The sequence below is a fragment of the Mustela nigripes genome, chromosome 13 (genome assembly GCF_022355385.1).
Source record: "Mustela nigripes isolate SB6536 chromosome 13, MUSNIG.SB6536, whole genome shotgun sequence".
In the NCBI taxonomy this organism is placed as follows: domain Eukaryota; kingdom Metazoa; phylum Chordata; class Mammalia; order Carnivora; family Mustelidae; genus Mustela; species Mustela nigripes.
Window position 1 is genome coordinate 129,757,201 of NC_081569.1, and position 20,647 is coordinate 129,777,847.

The window sequence follows — 20,647 nt, forward strand, 5'->3', positions numbered from 1 at the left end:
CAGGGTCATGTGTAGGCCAGTGAGATACAAGGCACCACATAGGCACACATTCAGTCTTCCAGCCTTGTCTTGAAACAGTAGGCCTTGGGGAGGGTCACATCTGTGTGAACAGAGGATCCACCTCTGCAGTGGGCTCTGGGAACTGCTTCTCTAGCCCCAGGCCCCTCCCATTCCGTCCCATGGGCCCGGGCCCCACAAATGAGCTGGACTCTTGGCTACCCAAAGACACCTCTGCCCCGTCTAATGACATGGCAGGCCACTTGGAGAATCTTTTATTGTCTTAAAACATCTGGAATTACAAGTAGAAAATACAAATCACGCTTTTAAAATAAAGGAATGACCAATCTGGTAAACGTTTTGTTAAAAAGTTTTAAGGAGCTGGAGAGTAAACACATTTCTCCTTATCAAAAAGCAAGACGTGCTTCCTCTCCACCTGTCTTCTACCCCCCAACCCTCCCCCAGCAGAAGTGTGAACTTCTCTTACATACAACACATCTGGAATGCCTGTATACACAAACACACACACACACACACACACACACACACACACACACACACTCACACGGCTCCCCTCAGGCAGCAGCCCCCTGCCAACCCAGGCTGCCCCCAGATGCCCAGACTGGGCAGTGGCCACAGCCCAGCAGCACCATGGACATGATCACAGCTGCTCAGCACAGGAGAAATGATTCAAATGTCTTACTTTCGGGGGACACTACCCCAGCCCATGAGGAGAGCCGGACAGCAGGCTGGGCAGGCGAGGAGGTCACCCTGGGTTGGTTTAAAGGGAATCCCTTGAGAAAGAAAAAAAAAAGGGGGTTTCACACATTCACAACATCTGTTAAAAGGTGATTGCCGGAAGGGGACAGTGAGAGGGTTTGGGTGTGCGAATACGATCCCCTTCGGAGGCAGAAGGCACTTAACTCAAGCCAACTCAATTCCTTTTCCTTCTGCCCCTTTCCTCTCCTCTCTCCGAAGCTGTGGATTTCTCAGGACATGAAACAAAGTTTTCAGGAAAGATTACAGGAAGGTGGCTGGGATTTCCCCTCCCTTCAGAGAAAGGAAGCACTAAGGCCGACGACAGTTTCTCAAGGCATCGGCGGTGACGACAACACACACACACAAAGAAGTCCCTGGGCAGAGATCTTGTAGAAAAGAATCATCCTGTCCCCAAATCTAGCTACCACAGTTCCCAAAGGCTGGACCTTCACAAGCGGCCTCAGGCTGCGAGGCAGGTCACCCTCCCAGACAGGCTTCTTCACGGTCACAGCACGGTCACGGTCGCAGCAAAGTTTCTGTCAAGTTTATTGATGTTGGGTTTGATCAGCTCTTAGGAGAGGGTCTGGAAACAGACCCTCCCTAAGGCAGGAGAAGCTAGGCCGAGTCCTGATGGGTTCGTTCTGATGTTTTTCTGCTGGTGCTTTCTCTCCCACAGAACATTAGCCACAATGTGGTGACCCCAAAATTACCCCCTCTCTGGAGCAGCCGCCTCTCCTTAGAACTGGGCTCCTAAGGGTCTTAGGTATTCTTAAAAAAAAAAAAAAAGTTAATATCCTGAATAAGCTTTCTTTCCGTGATAATTTTGCAGGCCCTCTCCTGGCAGGCTGGAGGGGAAGGGGGAAGACGAGGCACCACGGCTCTTCAGCAGTCTCTCCGGCACCAGCTCCCACAGCCTGCGAAGGGGGCGGGGATGGAGCGGGCACCCAGTGGAAGGTGCCATCTTCCCCAGCTAGACCATGCAAGCTCTTGAGTGGGTTCCAGATGGCAGAGGCCCTGCCGTCCAAGCCCCCAGTATGCCAGCCGGTTCCCTCCAAAAGCTGCTGCGGCGAAGGCCTATGTGCCGGCGGTAGGCGCTGATGGAAGAGGTGGGGAGTGCTGTCTGGTTCCCTGAGTGGCCACCACCTTTTCCTCTCAGAGCTGCTCCTCAGACACAGTGGTGGGTGCTTTGCTGGTGTTGCTCTCCTCCTCCTCCTCCTCCTCCGGGAGCTTCTGCAAGGCACAACAAGGAGGCAGCCCTTTGGGTGAAGAGGAAAAGGACTGCACCCTTGGCTAAAACAGCGGCCCGTCAGGGATGTCATCAGTGGGAAAACCAAGAGCCAGAGGCCCCTCAGCAGCCCCAGGAGCAAACAAAGGGAAGTAGAAAAGCAGCACCCAGCCTCTGCCAGTGTGCTCTCTAAACACACACACACCCTCACTGTGTCATCAAAGAAAAGCCAGAAAGGCCAGCTCTCTGTGACACCATGGCCACCACAAACGGTCCTGCTCCGAGTGCCTCCGAGGGAGGGTTCAGGCTCCCTCTGGGGCCTGCGAGAGAAGCAGAGCCCACCCTCCCTCCCCATTCTGACTGCCTAAAACTCACTTGGACTGACCACTGAGTAGTTCTCCAAAGTGTCAGCTCTACAACCCCTGCAGAAATTCTGACTACCTTCCTTTGGAGGCGGCCCCCAGCATGAGGAATATTATTATAGTGTGCAGGGAATGGAGGCAAGAGAGAATTTTTGTAAAGGCAGGATATAAACTCAGTGGCTAAAATTATGTATATATATCTTATACCTAGGGAAGAAGACTTTGGATCAGTCTGGCTTTGACTTTGTTGGGGCAAGATGGCCCAGGATAAGCAGAGTCCTGTGGCTCACACTTGTTCAGGTGGGTCTGGAATTAAGTATGACCTGGAAATGATCTTCTGCGGTCCCTAGGTATGTGCTGTGCCCTGCTTCTTACCTCAAGCACTCATCTGTCGGCGGGAAAGCCCCTGGCACGGGCACAGCACTGCACCATCACCACTCAAGAGCTCAAGGGACATCTACAGGCCCAGTGCCAGCTGGACACATGGTGCTTCTCCCCTAGGGACTGTCCCAGGCCTAGTCCGCAGCTGGGGCAACAGCTGTAGAAACCCAACCTGCCCATTCTCTTGCCAGTTCCTTGCCAGCAGCTCAGCCTCAGCCATGAGTAGCTTCCATTCAGGCCACCAGCCGCCTGCTTACGTCAATCAAGCAGCCTCTCGCCTCTCGCTCACGCACACGTGCACGCCCACGCACGCCTGCCCCTGCCAAAGCCAGCACTTTGAAATCACAACCAGAAACAGAGATTAGTGGGGGCAGAAGTACAGCCGCTGTCTCTAGCAGAGAACCACCAACTGGAAGAAAAACGGAAACCCAAACCAAGATTCTCATCATCTCAATTAGCCATTAGCCCCAAGCTAGATGTTCTTTCTTTCTTTCTTTTTTTTTTTTTAACCAAAACTGTGTATCTCACTGATTAGAAAGAGCAGCTCTGGCCACATCTGCTGGGTGCCCTGTCTTCAGCTGGCACTGATCATGAATTTGTGTGCCGATGGCCGGGTCTCCCTTACACGGACTGCCATGGGGTACATAATGGTGGGTTCCAGAGGAGGGAGGCTCTGTGACAGCCCTGCCTTCCCAGGGTGTCAGTGCACCATGATTCTGACCTTCCCGTAACAATAGGCTTCCCCAGGTGCAAGGGAGGTTCAAAGGCACATGGTGAGTTATCCAGGGACACAGACTTTGGAGTACCGTCCCCGGATTTGTCTCCTTACTTCTACTCAGTGCTATTTCCTATACTCCATACAGAAGATGACCAAGCCAACAGCTCCAACCTTGACTAACAAACCTGGTCCCTGTGCACCAAGATACGCCCATGAGAATAGTGAAAAATCACAATAACCTAAATATTAAACAAGAGGAAATGGAAATATATCCACGTAGATACGAGGTGGTAGAATGTAACTGTGGAAAGTTTGTCAAACTATTGTTAAGCAAACAAGCAGGCTAGGACCCCAACCTGCTCCCGAAGACTCCCACAAAACAACCCTGAATGACAGACCGCAATGTTAATCTCCAGGTAATCTCCAGGTATTAGGGTTATAGGTGACCTTTTCTTTCTTCCTGTTTGCCTACATCTACCAACGCAAACACAGATTACAAAGTAAACAGCAAAATCTCCTATCCCTTGACACAAGATGTCACATTCCAAATTGAAACCTTCTCACAAGAAATCTCTCCTGTTTTATTATAGGCATCTTGTTCCCAGGCTCACTCTATATTTCAAACCCTGATGCCTCCTTGTAGTGGGGCCAGGTGAAAGCCCATCCTCATGGAGGTCATGGCAGGGTCCTCGCGCCAGTCTAGAGAGCAGCATTTTAGCTCCAAGGCCTTCCCTGTCTCCCCACTGAGTTTCCTGCGCTAGGCTCTGCCCTCCACATGCTACCAACTCCAGAGTGGTAGGCCCGCCAACTCCAGAGTGTGATATCAGAAGACAAATAATCAATGAAAGCTTGTCATCCATCTGCCCACATATGTCCTTACAATACTAAATATACTCTTTCGGATACCATTTTTGCCTCACCAACTGGCAAGCTTTTCCAAAATGATAAGGCCTCCGTGTTGGCACTCCTACACTTCTAGAGCAATATACTCTAATAGTGTTGATAGGACCTTTCTCGACAACAGTTCAGCAATATGTACCAAGATCTTAAAAATGTGCGTGAGCACGGATCCATTTCTCAAGTAAATAGTGTGCTTGGGAACATGCACAAAGGTTCAGCTTCCAGGACTTTAGTCATGATATTGTTTATAACAATGATTGAGAGCAACCTTAATGTCCACAGACAGCAAGACTGTTTAGTCATGGTTTATCCTGGGGGCACCTGGGTGGCTCAGTGGGTTAAAGCCTCTGCTTTTGGCTGAGGTCATGATCCCAGGGTCCTGGGATGGAGCCCTGCATAGGGCTTTCTGCTCAGCAGGGAGCCTGCTTCCCCCTCTCTCTCTGCCTGTCTCTCTGCCAATTTGTGATCTCTGTCTGTCAAATAAATAAATAAAATCTTTTAAAAAAAAATCATGGTTTATCCATGTGCACTCATTGAAACACTGTGTAGAAATGAGAAGCATGTTATAATGACCTGATAAGGTGTTCACAAGTAAAAAAGCAGAAGATTCCATCTTTGTTTAAAAAAATTCACATATCCGGGAATGCAAGCTGGTGCAACCACTCTGGAAAACAGCATGGAGGTTCCTCAAAATGTTGAAAATAGAACTGCCCTATGACCCAGCCATTGCACTACTGGGTATTTACCCTAAAGATACAAACGTAGTGATCCAAAGGGGCACGTGCACCCGAATGTTTATAGCAGCAATGTCCACAATAGCCAAACTATGGAAAGAACCTAGATGTCCATCAACAGATGAATGGATCAAGAAGATGTGGTATATATACACAATGGAATACTATGCAGCCATCAAAAGAAATGAAATCTTGCCATTTGCGACAACATGGATGGAACTAGAGCGTATCATGCTTAGCGAAATAAGTCAAGCAGAGAAAGACAACTATCACATGATCTCCCTGATATGAGGAAGTGGTGATGCAACATGGGGGCTTAAGTGGGTAGGAGAAGAATCAATGAAACAAGATGGGATTGGGAGGGAGACAAACCATAAGTGACTCTTAATCTCACAAAACAAACTGAGGGCTGCTGGGGGGAGGGGGGTTGGGAGAAGCGGGGTGGGGTTATGGACATTGGGGAGGGTATGTGCTTTGGTGAGTGCTGTGAAGTGCGTAAACCTGGCGATTCACAGACCTGTACCCCTGGGGATAAAAATATATGTTTATAAAAAATTTTAAAGAATTAAAATAATAATAATAATAATAAATAAAATAGCAAAATGTAAAAAAAATTTACATATCCATACATATAACAAATATAGATATACATACATATTATATGTAGATACAGACATGTAAGTATTGCAAAAAAAAAAACAGCATTTCATCTCTAGGTGATAATATTACAGATGATTTTTAAATTTTATATACTTTTCTGTATTTTTTTAGTTTTCCTACAAAGAACATGTATTAATTATCTCTGTAATGGGTTTTGGGGTGGTTTGTTTGTTTTTTAAGTAATATCCCACTTTTCCTCCTCACATTTGAAATTGCTTTCATCCTGGCTGATTTGATACCTAACATTTTGACTGAAATAGTCCCTAGCTGATTAAAGCAGACGGGATACCCTCTTGTGTTCTAAATCATACCCCTAGTCCTTCCCCGTCTACCACCATCAATGCCTACTCCCTGACTCGCCCTTTGTAAGCCCTGTTGGAAATGCACTGGCGCCAGCCCCTCCAGCTCCACTGCACTAAGGGGCTGGAACATGCAAGGAGAACCACTGCCTCGGGTCCACCACCTTTCCTCTCCAGCCACTGAACCCTGGGCGAAAGCAGTGGAGCCAGGGTCTCGGGACTTGTCTCAGGATCCAAGGAGGGGTTGCTGCTCAGCAGACTGTGACAACAGTGACATATCCTGGGGACCACAGGAGGGAGGCCAGGAGAAGGGAAGGAAGCAGAAGAGGCCAGGAAAGAGCAGCACAACAGCCATGCTGAACACTCACCCAGGAAACTCTTGGGCGCCATGTTTATGTGAGTTGAGCTGATCTCATGGCCTCCAGAGTAGGAGCCCCCCAGAGTGGGAGCCCCCCGGCCCCCCATGCTGCCACAGCCTCAAACAAAGCCTGGGACCCCGCTTTCAGCCCAGCAAGCTTCCACATACTCACATTCTCAGGAGTTTCTTTATTTGCTTTCTGCCTCCGGAGATCTGCCTTAATGAACGCTGAGGTCAAGAGATTGAGAAAGAACACCAAAACACAGAATTTACAAGAGACCAACGATGAAGTTCACCCAAGAGAGGGAGTCCTCACTTTCCAAAGGGTCACAGGTATCTCAGACCTATAGATATCCCAGGGAGATGGAGGTTCCCACCACCAGCTTGACAGAGCCTGGGGATCACTGATGTGCCTGACAGGCAGAAGCCAATGATGACATAGGCCTTCATTTATATACCCGTTATATTTGCCAGGGAGTTTGCACATGTTGCGCTAGTCCTTACAACAACCCCCATGTTATAGTTTAAGAAAGTGAGCCTTCCAGAAGTTGGTCCACTTGCCCAAGGTCAAACAGCTATGGAGGTCAGTGTCACAGTCTTGGATGCAAACAAGGGTCTTTTGGCACCAAATTCTAGGCTCATTCCACCAAAATATGCTACTGCCCCTCAAACACATTTCTTAATAAGCCTTCCCCTCGGCCCCTCTGCAAGTGTACCCCCGATCTGTATGATCAATCAAAACACTGAGGTCTCAAATCGCCAACAGCCTAAGCTCACGAGCGGCCTAAGCACCATCTTGTCTTAAGGCCCCAACTCACCAGTGAGGGCTGCTCCAAGGGTGAGGAACACACAGAGAAAGATGTTCCCAGGCATGGTTCCGTAGTTGTCAATAATTTGGCCCTGGGAGATGGTGAAGATGATCCCGAACACCTGGAAAGACACAAAGGAGACTGGAAACAAGGGCCTGGCCAACTAGTCCATGGGAGCACTGAGCCGTCATGATACAATGCCAGCGGCAGCCCAGTCAAGTAGGGAAAAAAGAGCCACTGTTTTGGGGCCACCACCAAATAAGAGTCCTACCTGGGCAGATACATTCAGGAGGCCAGACGATATGCCTTCCGATTCTGGGTATGTCAACTCCACAGCAAACTCAAATCCCAGCGGGAGGTAGCCCGTCATGAAGAAGCTGAAGGCCAGATCACAGAAACAAGGTGGTGGAGAATTCAAGAACAAGAAGGAAAGGGAGCCCACCTCACCCTCCTTAGAACTCCTTTTTCTGCTTTGTTTCTGGTCACCAAGATATTCCAGGCCATCCCTCTGGTGACCAAGGAAAGAGATACCCCTGCAGGTCAGGAAGAAGTTCCTATGGAGGCTTCATGTTCAGGAGCCCCCTGGGTGTCCCCAGCTTCTTCTATGCCCAACCATCAATTACTGTCAGCATTGGCAGAAGGGATGGGGATGCCTGTGGTGTTTAGCCCTCAGTTGAGAAATTCTGCATCATCGGTCTGCAGGCCCCGTGCTGGCAGTGGGAACTCCCTGGACACTGAACAGCATCTCCCTGCTCCCTGGGACCTGGAAGGAGGATCTCAGTGTCCTCCTTTTTCCCTCTGGAGTTTCACCAGCTGAGAAGGACTGAGTGTCTGTGTATCTCTGTCTCTGAGTTCCTCTTTCTCACACACACACTCATGTAGTGCCCACAGGAAAATAAGGGGGGATATGCAGCTAAGCAGAGACCCCCAAGGAAGATGTGCTGTCTCCTGCGCTTTCTCATACAACAGGTCCAGAAAGTTCCAACTCTAATTTCTTACATCTGTACCACACTTTGGGCTACTTTCACACTTATTTCTCTCTCACTCTTGCAACAACCCTACAAGACAGGCCACTCTTATCTTCATTTACAGATGTGGAAACTGAGGCTCAGGGCAGTTAGGTGATGCACCTGTCATCTAAAGGTCAGCAGCGGAACTAGGACCAGGACCCAGACTTCCTGATTCCTAGCCCTGTGCACTTTTTCTGCCCACCCCACTGTCCCAGGCAGAGCTACAAGAGACTCTAAACATTTCCTAGCCTCCCTGAGTTCTGTGAAGGACAGACTCCATCCCAATGGCGTGGAAGCTCCGGGCAGGCTTTTGAAGTGTTGCAAGTAAACAAGACCTCTGGCCATGATTTCCACATCTCCAGAGATCAATGAGAAGGCAACAAAGGGACGAGTGTTGCTTCCAAGGATGGTGGCAGCACTATGAGCCATAGGATGCCGCTTTCCTGCTAGACAGGTCAGAGGTCACACTTACCCCATTGTGCCAGCGGTAATGAACACTACCCACAGGTATCCCAGGTTCAACGTCAGTGTGTACACCACCATGCCCACTACCGTCATGATGTAGACCACCAGGGTTGTCTCTCTAAAAGCAGAGACAAAGAAGTTGAGTCACTGGCTTCTGACTATAACAGGACCATTTATTCATTCATTCATTATACAAGTATCATTTGGGCACCTGCTATGTGTTAAGCCCTCTGCTGTGTACTGGGACATCAGTTCTCACAGAACTTTCTGGCCATAAAGTTGATGGACACTGAACCAATGATCACACAACTAGTTATTTAAATACACTGTGGCCAGTGCTATAAAGGGGAAGCCCAGGAGAGGATGAGGCCCTCTTGTTACATGTGTGTGTTTAACTCCCACAGAACCCTCTCAACAATATCATGCTACACCCCAAGCAAGAAGGACACAACCCTCTCCTTTCCTTGTCCTCCACCAAAAAACAAACAAACAAAAATAAAAAATAAAAAAACAAAACAAAACCACAGAACAAACATCAGCTCCAGTCAGGCAGCAGTGGCGTGCGGGACTAGCTCAGAAGCCACCTCCTCCTGCTGGTCTGCTTTGCCCCAAGACCCAGTGGCCGTGGCGGGTAGTGAGATGAGTTTTTAGATTCTCTGTCATCTGGAACTTCCTCCTGCCAATGGCGCAGGGGCAGTGCAGATTTTTCACCAAACCCGAACTGCTCCGCTCCAGACAGCAGAAGCTAAGCAAGAACATTCTCCAGCCCTGAACTAAGTGCTCGAGTCCAAAGCCCAAGTGGGAAAGCTCTGCCCACTCCCCATGACATGCCCCTTTGCCAGTCCTCTCAGAAGGACCATCGGCAGTCTGCTGCTTCCTGTCGGAGGTCCGCCCTGCGTGCGCCCCTCCCTACATTTCTCCTCCCACGTTGCCCACTCGTGACTCTGCCGCAGCCCCACCCCTGCCACCGGACCTATGTTCCTCCCCCTGCCCTGCTGATGGCAGGCTGCGGGCTCCGCCATCCCCCCTGCCCACCTTCCCACGAAATGAGCACTCAGACACTGAAAGCCAAAAACCCTCACTCATCCCCCCTGAAACCAGAAACACAGTGGGGGTGTCAGTAGATGTATACTTTGGTTATATCAAACTAATCCCGCATTTATTGGATGCCAGAAATTCTGTTAAGTGCTTCACGGGCATTTATTGTCTCACTCAAGCCTGACAAAAGCCCCACAAGAAACGTATGACTACCCCTAATTTTGCAAATGAGGAAACTGAGGCACAGGCCCCTTAGGTTAATTCAGAGTCACCCACTGAGTAAATGCAGAGCTGGGATTTGGACCCAGCCCTGGGATCTGAAACGTATGCTGCTCTTTCTACTGCTGGACACAGGACCTGATACATTAACACACTTAGACACACTACATGGTTGCCTCTTTGGAAAAGCTCAAGGCCAGAGGCTGCAAAGGATACCCCTTCCACTCAGGGCTTCAAAGCAGCTGTGGAGGACAGACGGGCATCCACATTTCTCCACCCTGCACCTGCGTCTGGTCCCACCCACCCCACAGCAGACAACTTCATGGACACCCATTTCTTCTGCCGGCCATACAAGCTCCCCTCTTACCAAGTTTGCTTAACTACAGCTTTGTTTTATTTTTTTTTAAAGATTTTATTTTATTTTATTTGACAGAGAGAGATCACAAGTAGGCAGAGAGGCAGTCAGAGAGAGAGAGAGGAGAAAGCAGGCTCCCTGCTGAGCAGAGAGCCCAATGCGGGACTCGATCCCAGGACCCTGAGATCATGACCTGAGCCGAAGGCAGCGGCTTAACCCACTGAGCCACACCCAAGCGCCCACTACAGCTTTGTTTTAAACCAATGACCCATTTAGAAAAACTGTAAGTAGTCCCAGCCTCATATAACAGGATGTGACCCCCCCCAATTTTGGAGGCACCATGTCAAACAGGTCAAATCTGGGAACCTCAGGGAGAAGAGAATGGGGCACTGAAATGCCCCAGTCACAGAGCATCTTTCTCTGCCTGGGTCATAGCACAGGGTGAAGAGGATCTCACACTGATGGCAGAAGCTGGACATCAGGGACACTAGCAAACAGTGGTGTCTACATCCTCAAGTGTGCCCTCAGCCCTTTCCCTGTATTTTCTAGTTCTTCTCAGTCATCTGGCTGCACATCCCAGCCCCACCACCATTCCAATCCCTTCCTTCTCCTGCCACAAATCGAGCCCCAGGAAGAGGGACACTGCTGTTCACTGGTTTTGGGGCGTGGCCAGTCCTCACTGCCCTCGGGCAGGGCTGAAGCAAGCCACTGACAGATGGCAGAGACGAGATGGCAGCCAGCCTCCCCAGCAGTCATTAAGCCAAGCCAGGCTCCACGTCACATTCAGCCAGGCGGCCACATCCCCAGGGATGACCTCAACTGCCCTTTGTCTGGGGCAGCTAGAGTCAGACCTGGTCTGACCAGAGCCTCACAGAAGCGGGTTTGTGTGACAGAGAACAGGTCTGCCACTGTCTGTCATCTCCAGACACTGGGCGCTTTGGGGGCCTCGACAAACCAGCCACCCTGCCCTAGGGTAGGACAACCCCAGCAGCTCCCCAGCTGACCTGCATTAATCGAGCACCTAGTGTATACACAGCACTGGAAAGGAGCAACAAAAAGGGAAGGGTGTTGGGTCTCCATTCACCAGAGCCTTTCCTCTAAGCCTGGCTATTTGGCTTGAGGCACTGGGTGAGCTGCTTTTTACAAAGGCGGTTTCCCCCACTGACCTGGCAGCCATGAGGATGGGGCCCAGGAATCTATTTTTAATAAGCATCTTGGGTGAGCCTGGCATACACTAAAATCTTAGAAAGGCTGCTCAGGGCTCCTGGAAACACACTGGGCATTCAGGCCCCAAGACCATCACGGTATTTACGAAGGATGTATAAGCAGTAGCAAGATGATACGGTGTAATCCAGAGGAAGCCCATCCACCTTGCTTTAACCCCTGGCAGCCAGGCAAACGGGGTAGGGCATCACTTCCTCATCGCCACTCTTTGGGGTTTCCATTAACTTTGCAACCGCTGGCATTTTTCTACCTTTGTTTTCATTTCTCCCTCATCTACCCCTTTCTCAAACTACATGGGGGGATGGGGAAAGAATACTGGGCTAGGCCTCACATTCTCTGTCTCTCATCTTATCAGATCCCCCACGGAATGGGTACTATTTCCCTCATTTAATAAATAGAGAAACTGAGGCTTAGAGAAGATAAATGTGAACCGCTCGACCCCTGAGACCCCCCCAACTCTCACACCCAACCCTCTGGAGCCAAACTGCTGAGGAATGTGTCATTTCAAAATAAGGGTCCCCAACTGTCAGTCCAAGAGGAGGACACTTACTTGTAGGTTTTGGACCTATCCAGCCAGATGCCTGAGATCACGGCCCCAAGCATTCCTGCAATGACGATGGTCAGGCCGATTCTTCCAGCATTCACTTCTTCCCCCTGGGAAAACCACAGCCTCGTGATCACCCAGGAATGGGACAAGACACCAGACAGAGCACAGTCAGCAGGAGGTGACGGGGGAAAGAAAGGCAAGTAACTCAGGCTCCATTTGAGCTGATTCTCTGAACATACCAGGGCAAGGTGAGCGAACTGTCCCAGAGCCACTCTGAAGTAGATCTTTTTAAATTTAATCTTTACGGCAGCCCTTTTATCTTATTTGTCATTATCCCCATTTCACAAACAGGGAGACCGAAATACATATATCCAAATATTCTGTGCTTAGTTGTTGTTTTTTATTTATTTATTTTTGAGCTATTAGTGCCAAAAAGAATAGGAAGATGACAGTTATATAATCTCGTTTACTTCTCAAAATTCCCCACTGTGAGGTTAGAAATCAATAGTCTGCGCTTTATAGATGGAAAAAAAAAAAACCAAAAAAAAAAAAAAAAAAAAAAAAAACAAGGCACAGTGAGATGAACCTGCTAGCGGGAAGTCGTGAGGCATTTATTAAGAACAGAGCTAGGATCTGAACTCAGACCTGTCAAACTCCAAAATGGGAACACGTTAGCCACAGTGGCCTACCACCTCTGCAAGTGTGAAAACCCTGTCCTTTTTTTAAAGATTTTATTTATTTATTTGACAGAGAGAGATCACAAGTAAGCAGAGAGGCAGGAAGAGAGAGAGGGGGAAGCAGGCTCCCCACTGAGCAGAGAGCCTGATGCGGGGCTTGATCCCAGGACCCTGAGATCATGACCTGAGCTGAAGGCAGAAGCTTAACCCACTGAGCCACCCAGGTACCCCAAGACCCCTCCCCTTTCAAAAGGGGGTTGGACCTGGGATTCCTGACTCCAGGACACACAGTATCCCACTCCTAGGATCCAGCTCTTGCTGGTTCCAAAAACATTTAAGAAATGCTTTCAGGGATGCCTGGGTGGCTCAGTCAGTTAAGTTTCTGCCTTTGGCTCAGAGCATGATTCCAGGGTCCTGGGATGGAGTCCCATAGTCTGGCTCCTTGCTCAGCGGGGAGCCTGCTTCTCCCTCTGCCTCTGCCCCTCTCCCTGCTTATGTGTACTCTTCCTCTTCTCTCTTCGACAAATAGATAAAATCTTTTAAAAGAAAAAAAAAAAAAGAAGAAGAAGAAATGCTTCCAGTTGAGCCATCAAGAGTTCAAAATTAAACTCTATTAAACCCCTATTTTACAAATTAAATCTTTCATACATGATCTGTATGTCTGTAGGTTTACCTACTGTACAGCTAGGCACCATGCTATGTGCTTTACATACATAGAACATATGAATATATACATATGGGCACACATACATAGTATTAGTTTCTAACGCTAAAAAATAATCTTTCAATAAGGAATTCTTTTGCAGAAAGGAGAATGAGAGGCTAAACAGCCTGTCATACAATTTAGAGCTAGGGCTGAGAACCAGGGCCGTCTCCCTCCAAATCCCATAAGCACAGCACCATACGACACTGTCTGGAATGGCGAGGGCAGGGTCCAAGGGGAACTAGAGTTAACCACTGCCCCAGCTCCTGCCGGGATGGACAGAGCTCTCACTCTCTTCAGCGTGCTCAAGGGACTACCTTACCGGGTAGTGCAAGATCACCATGCGATTCAGCAGCGTGGACAAGGCATAAAAAGCACCAGCATTGAGACCTGAAAGAAGGAGGGAGACACACTGCATTAGGGGCAGCCTTATGCTGGACCATTGCTACCGTCTCCCCCGGCAGGTAGGGAGGTCAGAAGTCCTCAGCTTCACTGCCATTATGAGTGGTGTCCCCAGAAAGTAGGAGGCTACTCAAGACTCCAAAACAACCCAAAGTAACTATTTCAACCATTTCTCAGCCCACACCACTGCCTGCAGATCGCTTTAACCCTGCCCTGGAAACACAGGCACTAGAAACATTACTCCCAGGTCAGAACCGTCTACGTTCCTCTCAAGCATTGACCTATTGACCTTCAGGGTCAGCAGAACCACTGGACACCTTCCATCTCCTCCTGATGACCTGTCCCCGCTCCAGACTGCTCCAGGCCTCTGACCCGTGACACCACTCCTTCTGTGGGTGGTTTCTCTTTTCTGTCCCCATTCAGCTTTCTTTTTGGCCCAATGTCACACAAAATCTCATATCTGAAACCAGAAAGCACCCTAAAGAGCATTGAGCTGACTCTCCTAACTCATCAATTCATCCAACGGATAAAAGGAACACCAGAATACACGATAAGAATCCATGAGGCCATTTGTGCAAAGCTGTAGTAGCTTTAATGAGACTGAAACTGACCCAACGGCGATGATGATAATGATGATGATGGTGGTGAGGAGGATGGCGAGGAGGACGGTGAGGAAGAGGGTGGGGAGGAAGGTGAGGAGGAGAGTGGGGAGGAGGATGGGGAGGAAGGTGGCAGTAGCACATTTTTATGTACTAGATACCATTTAGGTATCTTACAATCCTTATAGCAAGGTAGTTAATATTATCATCCCCATTTTATAGATGAGGAAAATGCACCCAGTTTTAAAACAAATACAGAAAGTCACTTTATAATGCTCACCAGGGTTCTTAATTTTAACTAACTTTGAGGCTCACAAGACCATCACTGGTACACTTGACATTAGATGCCCTAGAAGACTCTAAGTAACAGGACACAGCTCACGAGCAGGGCAGCCTCAGGGATTCCTCTTCCACGAAGCCCAGATCACGGAGCCACCCAGAACCCATCCTCTTTGGTCTCACAGTGATGGCACAGGTGCAGGGAAATATGGGCATGGCAGCCGTCCTAGTTTAACACCTCGCAGGAGCCACTATTGCTGGTGGCATCTCCAGAGGCATAGCTTTAGGGCCCCAGAGAGGACAGGCCAGCTAAAAGAGTCAGCATACTCAGAGAAGCACAAAGAATGGCCTCCTAGCAGATATGAAAAGGTCCCCCAATCCAGACAGTCATTTTTAACACTGAGGTCATTTTTATCATATGTGATGTTGCCTCAATGCAACTGACTCCCTTTATCAGGTTCCCAGAGGAATGAGACACCAAGTTAAGTGCAGAAGAGTTTAAAAATGCAGATTCCTGGGCCTCACCCTGGATCTACTAAATCTGATTTTCCTAAAATAGAGCTAAGAATCTGTAATTTAAAAATAACAACAGGCACCTGAGTGGCTCAGTCAGTTGAGCATCAGAATCATGAATTTGGCTCAGGTTACTATCTCTGGGTCATGAAATGGAGCCCTGTGTTTGGGCTCCATGCTCAGTCCCCTTGCTCCTGTCCCTCTCCTTCTCGCCCCTCCCCCATTGGTCACTCACATACTCTCTCTCTGTCTCTATCTTAAATAAATAAGTAAGGGGCACCTGGGTGGCTCAGTGGGCTAAGCCTCTGCCTTCAGCTCAAGTCCTGATCCCAGGGTCCTGGGATCGAGTCCTGCATTGGGCTCTCTGTTCAGCAGGGAGCCTGCTTCCCCCCTCTCTCTCTGCCTGCTTGTGATCTGTCTATCAAATAAATAAATAAAATCTTTTTAAAAATTAAATAAATAAGTAAAATCTAAAATAACAACAATAATAACAACAACAGGGGTGCCCAGGTAGCTAAGTCGGTGAAGTATCTGACTTGATCTCAGCTCAGGTCTTGATCTGAGGGTCCTGAGTTCAAGCCATGCACTGGGCTCCATGCTGGGTGTAGAGCCCACTTAACAACAACAACAACAACCCCCCCTAGCCATTTCTTAGACTCAGCAGAGTTCATAAGTAAATGACCTTGGGAATCCGGAAGGTCCAAGACTAGGCCCAGGCTCCCAGGTTAACATGGCGGCAAATGGTATGAGAAGGGGCTTCAAGACCATGAGAATGACCCTACGTTAGAGCTGCTCAATGCTGCTGCAAACCAGAATCACCTGGAATGCCTTTTAAGAGCAGATTCCCAGGCCCTCGTCCAGACTTTCTGAAACTGAGTTTCTGGAAGAAAGGCAGGGAAATTCAGGCACACACTCAACCAAGCACCTGAGGCGATTCTGTCATCAGGCAAGCTTGGGAAACACTGATCCCAGATTCTATCTCTGGGCTCTGGATACTCTGTGTTCATTTCCCTTGGGCCCTTCCTGGACTTGTAGTAAAACCTCGTTTTAAAGGGCCAGCCTCACCTCATCAAAGCTCCAGGGAATCACAAGAAGGATATTATGCCTACTCTCAAGTAGGATCTGAGAGGAAGCACAATCAGCCTCCCTAAACCAGTAGGGGAGTGGGCAGTAGTAAAGCCCTTGAAAGCCCCAAGGGAAGGTGATAATCTTCCTGTGCTGGGCTGTGAGTTTGGATGTCCAGCACTGGAAGATTATTCAGAAGGCAAGGCTGGGGGACAACATGGAATAGTGTTCCCTTTGAGGACATTCTTTAGAAGAGAAGCCTTTTCAATGATTTTTTTCAATGTGGCAATTGTTGTGCCATTGATGATAGGGCAGAAGAGGGGATCTTGTGAAAGCAAGGCCTAGGGACTCAAGGAGAAGGTAGCCTAGGAAAGGTTATTCTCTTATGCCACACCACTGCCCAACTCTGCTGATACAAATCCTAAGATCCACTGGGCCCCTAGACTCTGGCAGACCTGTAGAGAATATGGTTCCAGCCCTGGGTCTTCCTGCATTGCCAAACCTGGAGAAGGGGATGGGGGGTGGTATTTTACTGGAGGAAAAGGCATTTTTTTTATTCCTGTGATTTCAGGAATATCCAATACAAAACCCATCTCTGCCCCCTCCTCTCTAAGCTGGGCTGCCAGATTTAGAAAACAAAACAAAACAAAAACAACACATCCAGTTATAATTTGAAATTCAGGTAATATTCAGCATAAATATGCCCCTAATACTCCATGGGACATGTTTATGCTGAAAAGAATGTGCTGTTTACCTGACATTCAATTTAGTTGGACAGCCTTTATTATATCTCTCAAATGTATCTCTAAGGGTATGACCAGAGGCCTACAAGAAAAAGCCCCCTGAAATTCCTCCAAAGCCCTCACCAGGCTCTACTCTGGGCAGCAGACTCAGCAGCTTGGGGAAGACTTGGAAAGCCACTAGAAAGACAGTACTGGAGATCCCACCAGCTATGTGGGAGCTATTCCTTACCTGGTGAAATGCAGTTCAGACCAATGAAAGAATGTAGGAAATCAAGTTCACCAACACAACAGCAATGTGGATTCATGCAACTGCTTTAGAAGCTCTCATTTCCCTTCAGAGCACTCCAGTGGGAACCAAAATTGATTCGTATTTTCAGAGATTTTTATTTCATGGGCACAGGATGGGTGAAGGAGGTACATTGAGTAATTTGGCAGAGCAGACATTAAAACTCATTCCATACATGCCAACTCTGAATTCACCATTCCAGCATTCAAGGCTCTTATCCCAAGACCTGCTCACCCACGTCCAGCAAACATGCCCATGAAATGCTATCATCGGCTTGATTCAAGCCACATGCTCTTAAGTGCATGTAATTCAGAGGAAAATATGAACACCATACGTACAATATAAAAAATATGAACCATTTCCCTTTTCAAAGACCAATCTGAAACTACAGGAGGGGGTGGTGGGACACTCGGGAGAGCTTCAAAACATCTAGGTGAATTTATAGAGGGTTTTGTTTTGTTTGTAATTTGGAGCAAAGATTTAATTTGGAGGAGAGCAGTGATTCTTAGGTGGACTGAGTCCCAAACACTGCCTTTACATGACCTCTAAGCCTTAGAAAGATGCTAAAGTCAAAACCCCATCATTTCCAAATCCCAAAGATGGCTGGTCAATATAAGTTGATCCTGCTTCGAAAACCCCAGAACTCTAGATCTGCATCTTAGGAGAAGGCAACTCCTAGGCAGCTGGCTTACAGGATTGAACCTGAAGAAGGAAATACCTCCCCGAGGTAAACCCAAGGACCACTGAGACAAGTGAGGCTAAAAGAGCTTGGCTTTGTCTCTAGATGTTCCTTTCTCCATAAGGACACAAAAATGGCATGGTGGTGAGGAAGATAGGCTTCGGCATCAGTCAGACAGAAGTTTAAATCCAAGATCTGTTGCTTGCTAGCTGTCCAGTTGTGGGCAAGGAACTAAATGGAGCCTCAGCGTCCTCAATATAAAATGGAATGGAGTTGAGAACCGATGTCATGGGATTGTTTTGAAGATTAAATGTGATGATCTATGTAAAGCACTTAACAGAGGGTCTAACACACAGTAATAGCTCAATAAAATTCTTTCCGAATCTGTTATTAAGCCTAAAAATCGTTTCCTTGTTGGTCCAAAGTTTAGTCACCAAGTCCAATTATCTATCATGGAAAAAGGCTTGCAGTTTTCTAACTATAATTAAATATATGCAAACATCCAGATTAGTTTAACTCTCTCTCACTGGAATAACCCCAGACCTTTGATGGAAAAAAAAAAAAAGTTAATAAATTCTATCTCTGCAATGGAGTCAAATGCTCCTAGAGACTCAGAAGTAAATTGTTTTTCTGGGTAGCACTATCCCAATTTAAATGACAATTAACTTTCACCTTTTCTCTCCTCACCTTCTAGGACTCCCATTATGTGTATGTTGGTTTGCATGATGGTTTCCCACAGGTCTCGAGGTTCTGCTCATTTTTCTTCTTTATTTTTTCTGTTCCTCAGGATAATTTCATGTGACCTATATTCAAGTTCAGTGATTCTTTCTGCTGCCAGCTCATATCTGATTTTGAGCCCTCCAGTGAGTTTTTCATTTTAGTTAGTGTACTTTCAATTCCAGAATTTCTATTTGGTTCTTTTTCATTCCTGTCTTTATTGATATCCTCTATTTGGTAAAACTTTATTCTCCACCTTTTTTTTTTCATTCTTTAGGCATGGTTTCTTTAGTTATTTGAACACTATTTATATTGTTGATTTATAATCTTTATTATGTCCAACATCTGGGCTTCCTTAGGAACAGTTTCTATTAAGTGCTTTTTTCCCCTTGTGTATGAGTCATTCTTTCTAATTTCTTTGCATGTCTCATAATCTTTTGATAAAGCTGGACACTTTAAATACCATGTCAGCTCTGGAAATGAGATTCTCATCCCTCCCTGGGATTTGTTGCTGTTGCTGCTGTTTGCTTGATGACTTTCCTGGACTAATTTTTTAAAGTTTGTATTCTTTGTCATGTGCAGCTGCTGAAATTTCTGCTACATCAGTTTAGTGGTGAGGTAATGATTAGAAAGAAATTTCCTTAAATACCTTAAACCAGTAAGTCTCCACCTTTGCCAAGGACCTCCTCTGTATGAGGTCTGAGGCTCTCCTTCAATGCTCCAGCAGGCAGGTGTCAACCCTGCCTTAGCCTTCACTTCCTCCTTGCCCAGAGCCTCAAGGTCAGCCAGAGGTGAGAGTTTAGGGCTCATATGCATGTGGACTTCTATTTAAATTCCTAAGAATATGTGAGAGCTTCTCAAAGCTCCTATGACCATCTCATTCTCTAGATTTTTGTTTCAAGATTTTTGGCCAGCTTCCTGTTTCCTAAACTGGTTATTACTACCTTAGGCAGCTATGATACTAAACAGTGATGATTTTCAACAAATGCCCTGGAAATAGTGCCTTTCCCACAGAGCAAGCTCTGAGTCAGGTTAAATAAAAGCAAGTCCTCTGAATGGGGCTCTTCTAGGGAACTGTCAGATATCATATAATGACCTAGGAACAGGGTTTTTGGGGGGAGCTCCAGAATTGTTTTTGCCCCACCAAGTGGCTGTGAGGCTGCTGGTTCTCCCAACTACCATGGCTGCTAGGCTGCTGGTTGTCAAGGCTACCACAGAGACTGGGAGAGGCGGATTGGAATAGGGCAAGTTAAAACACAAAGCTCACTGTTTCTGTTGTTATTCAGTCATTTTTTTTCCCTTGAATAAATGTCCCTTGGATTGTTGCAAACCTTTGTTTAAGAGTTCTGGAAATTTGATTTTGACAATGTTTTTAATCCAGTGCACTTGTTGCTTTATGGAAGAACAGATTATCCAAGGTCCTCACTCCACCATTCCAGAAGTGCTTCCCTATTTCCTGTGTTATCATTTAACAAAATAGATGAATGTGCAGAAGTGCAGTATTAAAACAATGCTGCCAAATTAAAGACCATATAAGCAACAAGCCATGCAATAAGAGGAAGAGTTGCTTTGCTTCCCTGCCTATACACTGGGATCATCGCCCACTTATCACCACTATCATTATTCTCACCCATTAAAAAAATTTATTAAGCACTCATCTGCTCTAGAATGCCAAGGTAGGCTAAAATACCCTGATGTCAGATGCAATAAGATTTATGTGTTCCCCTGATATGAGGAAGTGGTGATGCAACATGGGGGCTTAAGTGGGTAGGAGAAGAATCAATGAAACAAGATGGGATTGGGAGGGAGACAAAAACATAAGTGACTCTTAATCTCACAAAACAAACTGAGGGTTGCTGGGGGGAGAGGGGTTGGTTGAAGGGGGGGGGGTTATGGACATTGGGGAGGGTATGTGCTATGGTGA

General features: G+C 47.4%; 1 protein-coding gene across 2 annotated transcripts in view; it reads right to left on the reverse strand.

Annotated features, from left to right (window-relative positions):
• Positions 1-216: 216 nt before the first annotated feature.
• Positions 217-20,647, reverse strand: part of FLVCR2 (FLVCR choline and putative heme transporter 2) — a 53,143-nt gene continuing 32,712 nt past the window's right edge. For both annotated transcript variants that reach the window (XM_059373705.1, XM_059373706.1), the window contains exons 4-10: positions 13,763-13,830; positions 12,064-12,167; positions 8,685-8,795; positions 7,474-7,579; positions 7,212-7,323; positions 6,566-6,621; positions 217-1,986 (exon numbers count right to left, since the gene is read on the reverse strand). In XM_059373705.1, coding sequence (XP_059229688.1) covers positions 1,909-1,986; positions 6,566-6,621; positions 7,212-7,323; positions 7,474-7,579; positions 8,685-8,795; positions 12,064-12,167; positions 13,763-13,830 — 635 coding nt within the window. In that variant the 3' untranslated portion in view covers positions 217-1,908. The remainder of the gene's footprint in view (positions 1,987-6,565; positions 6,622-7,211; positions 7,324-7,473; positions 7,580-8,684; positions 8,796-12,063; positions 12,168-13,762; positions 13,831-20,647) is intronic.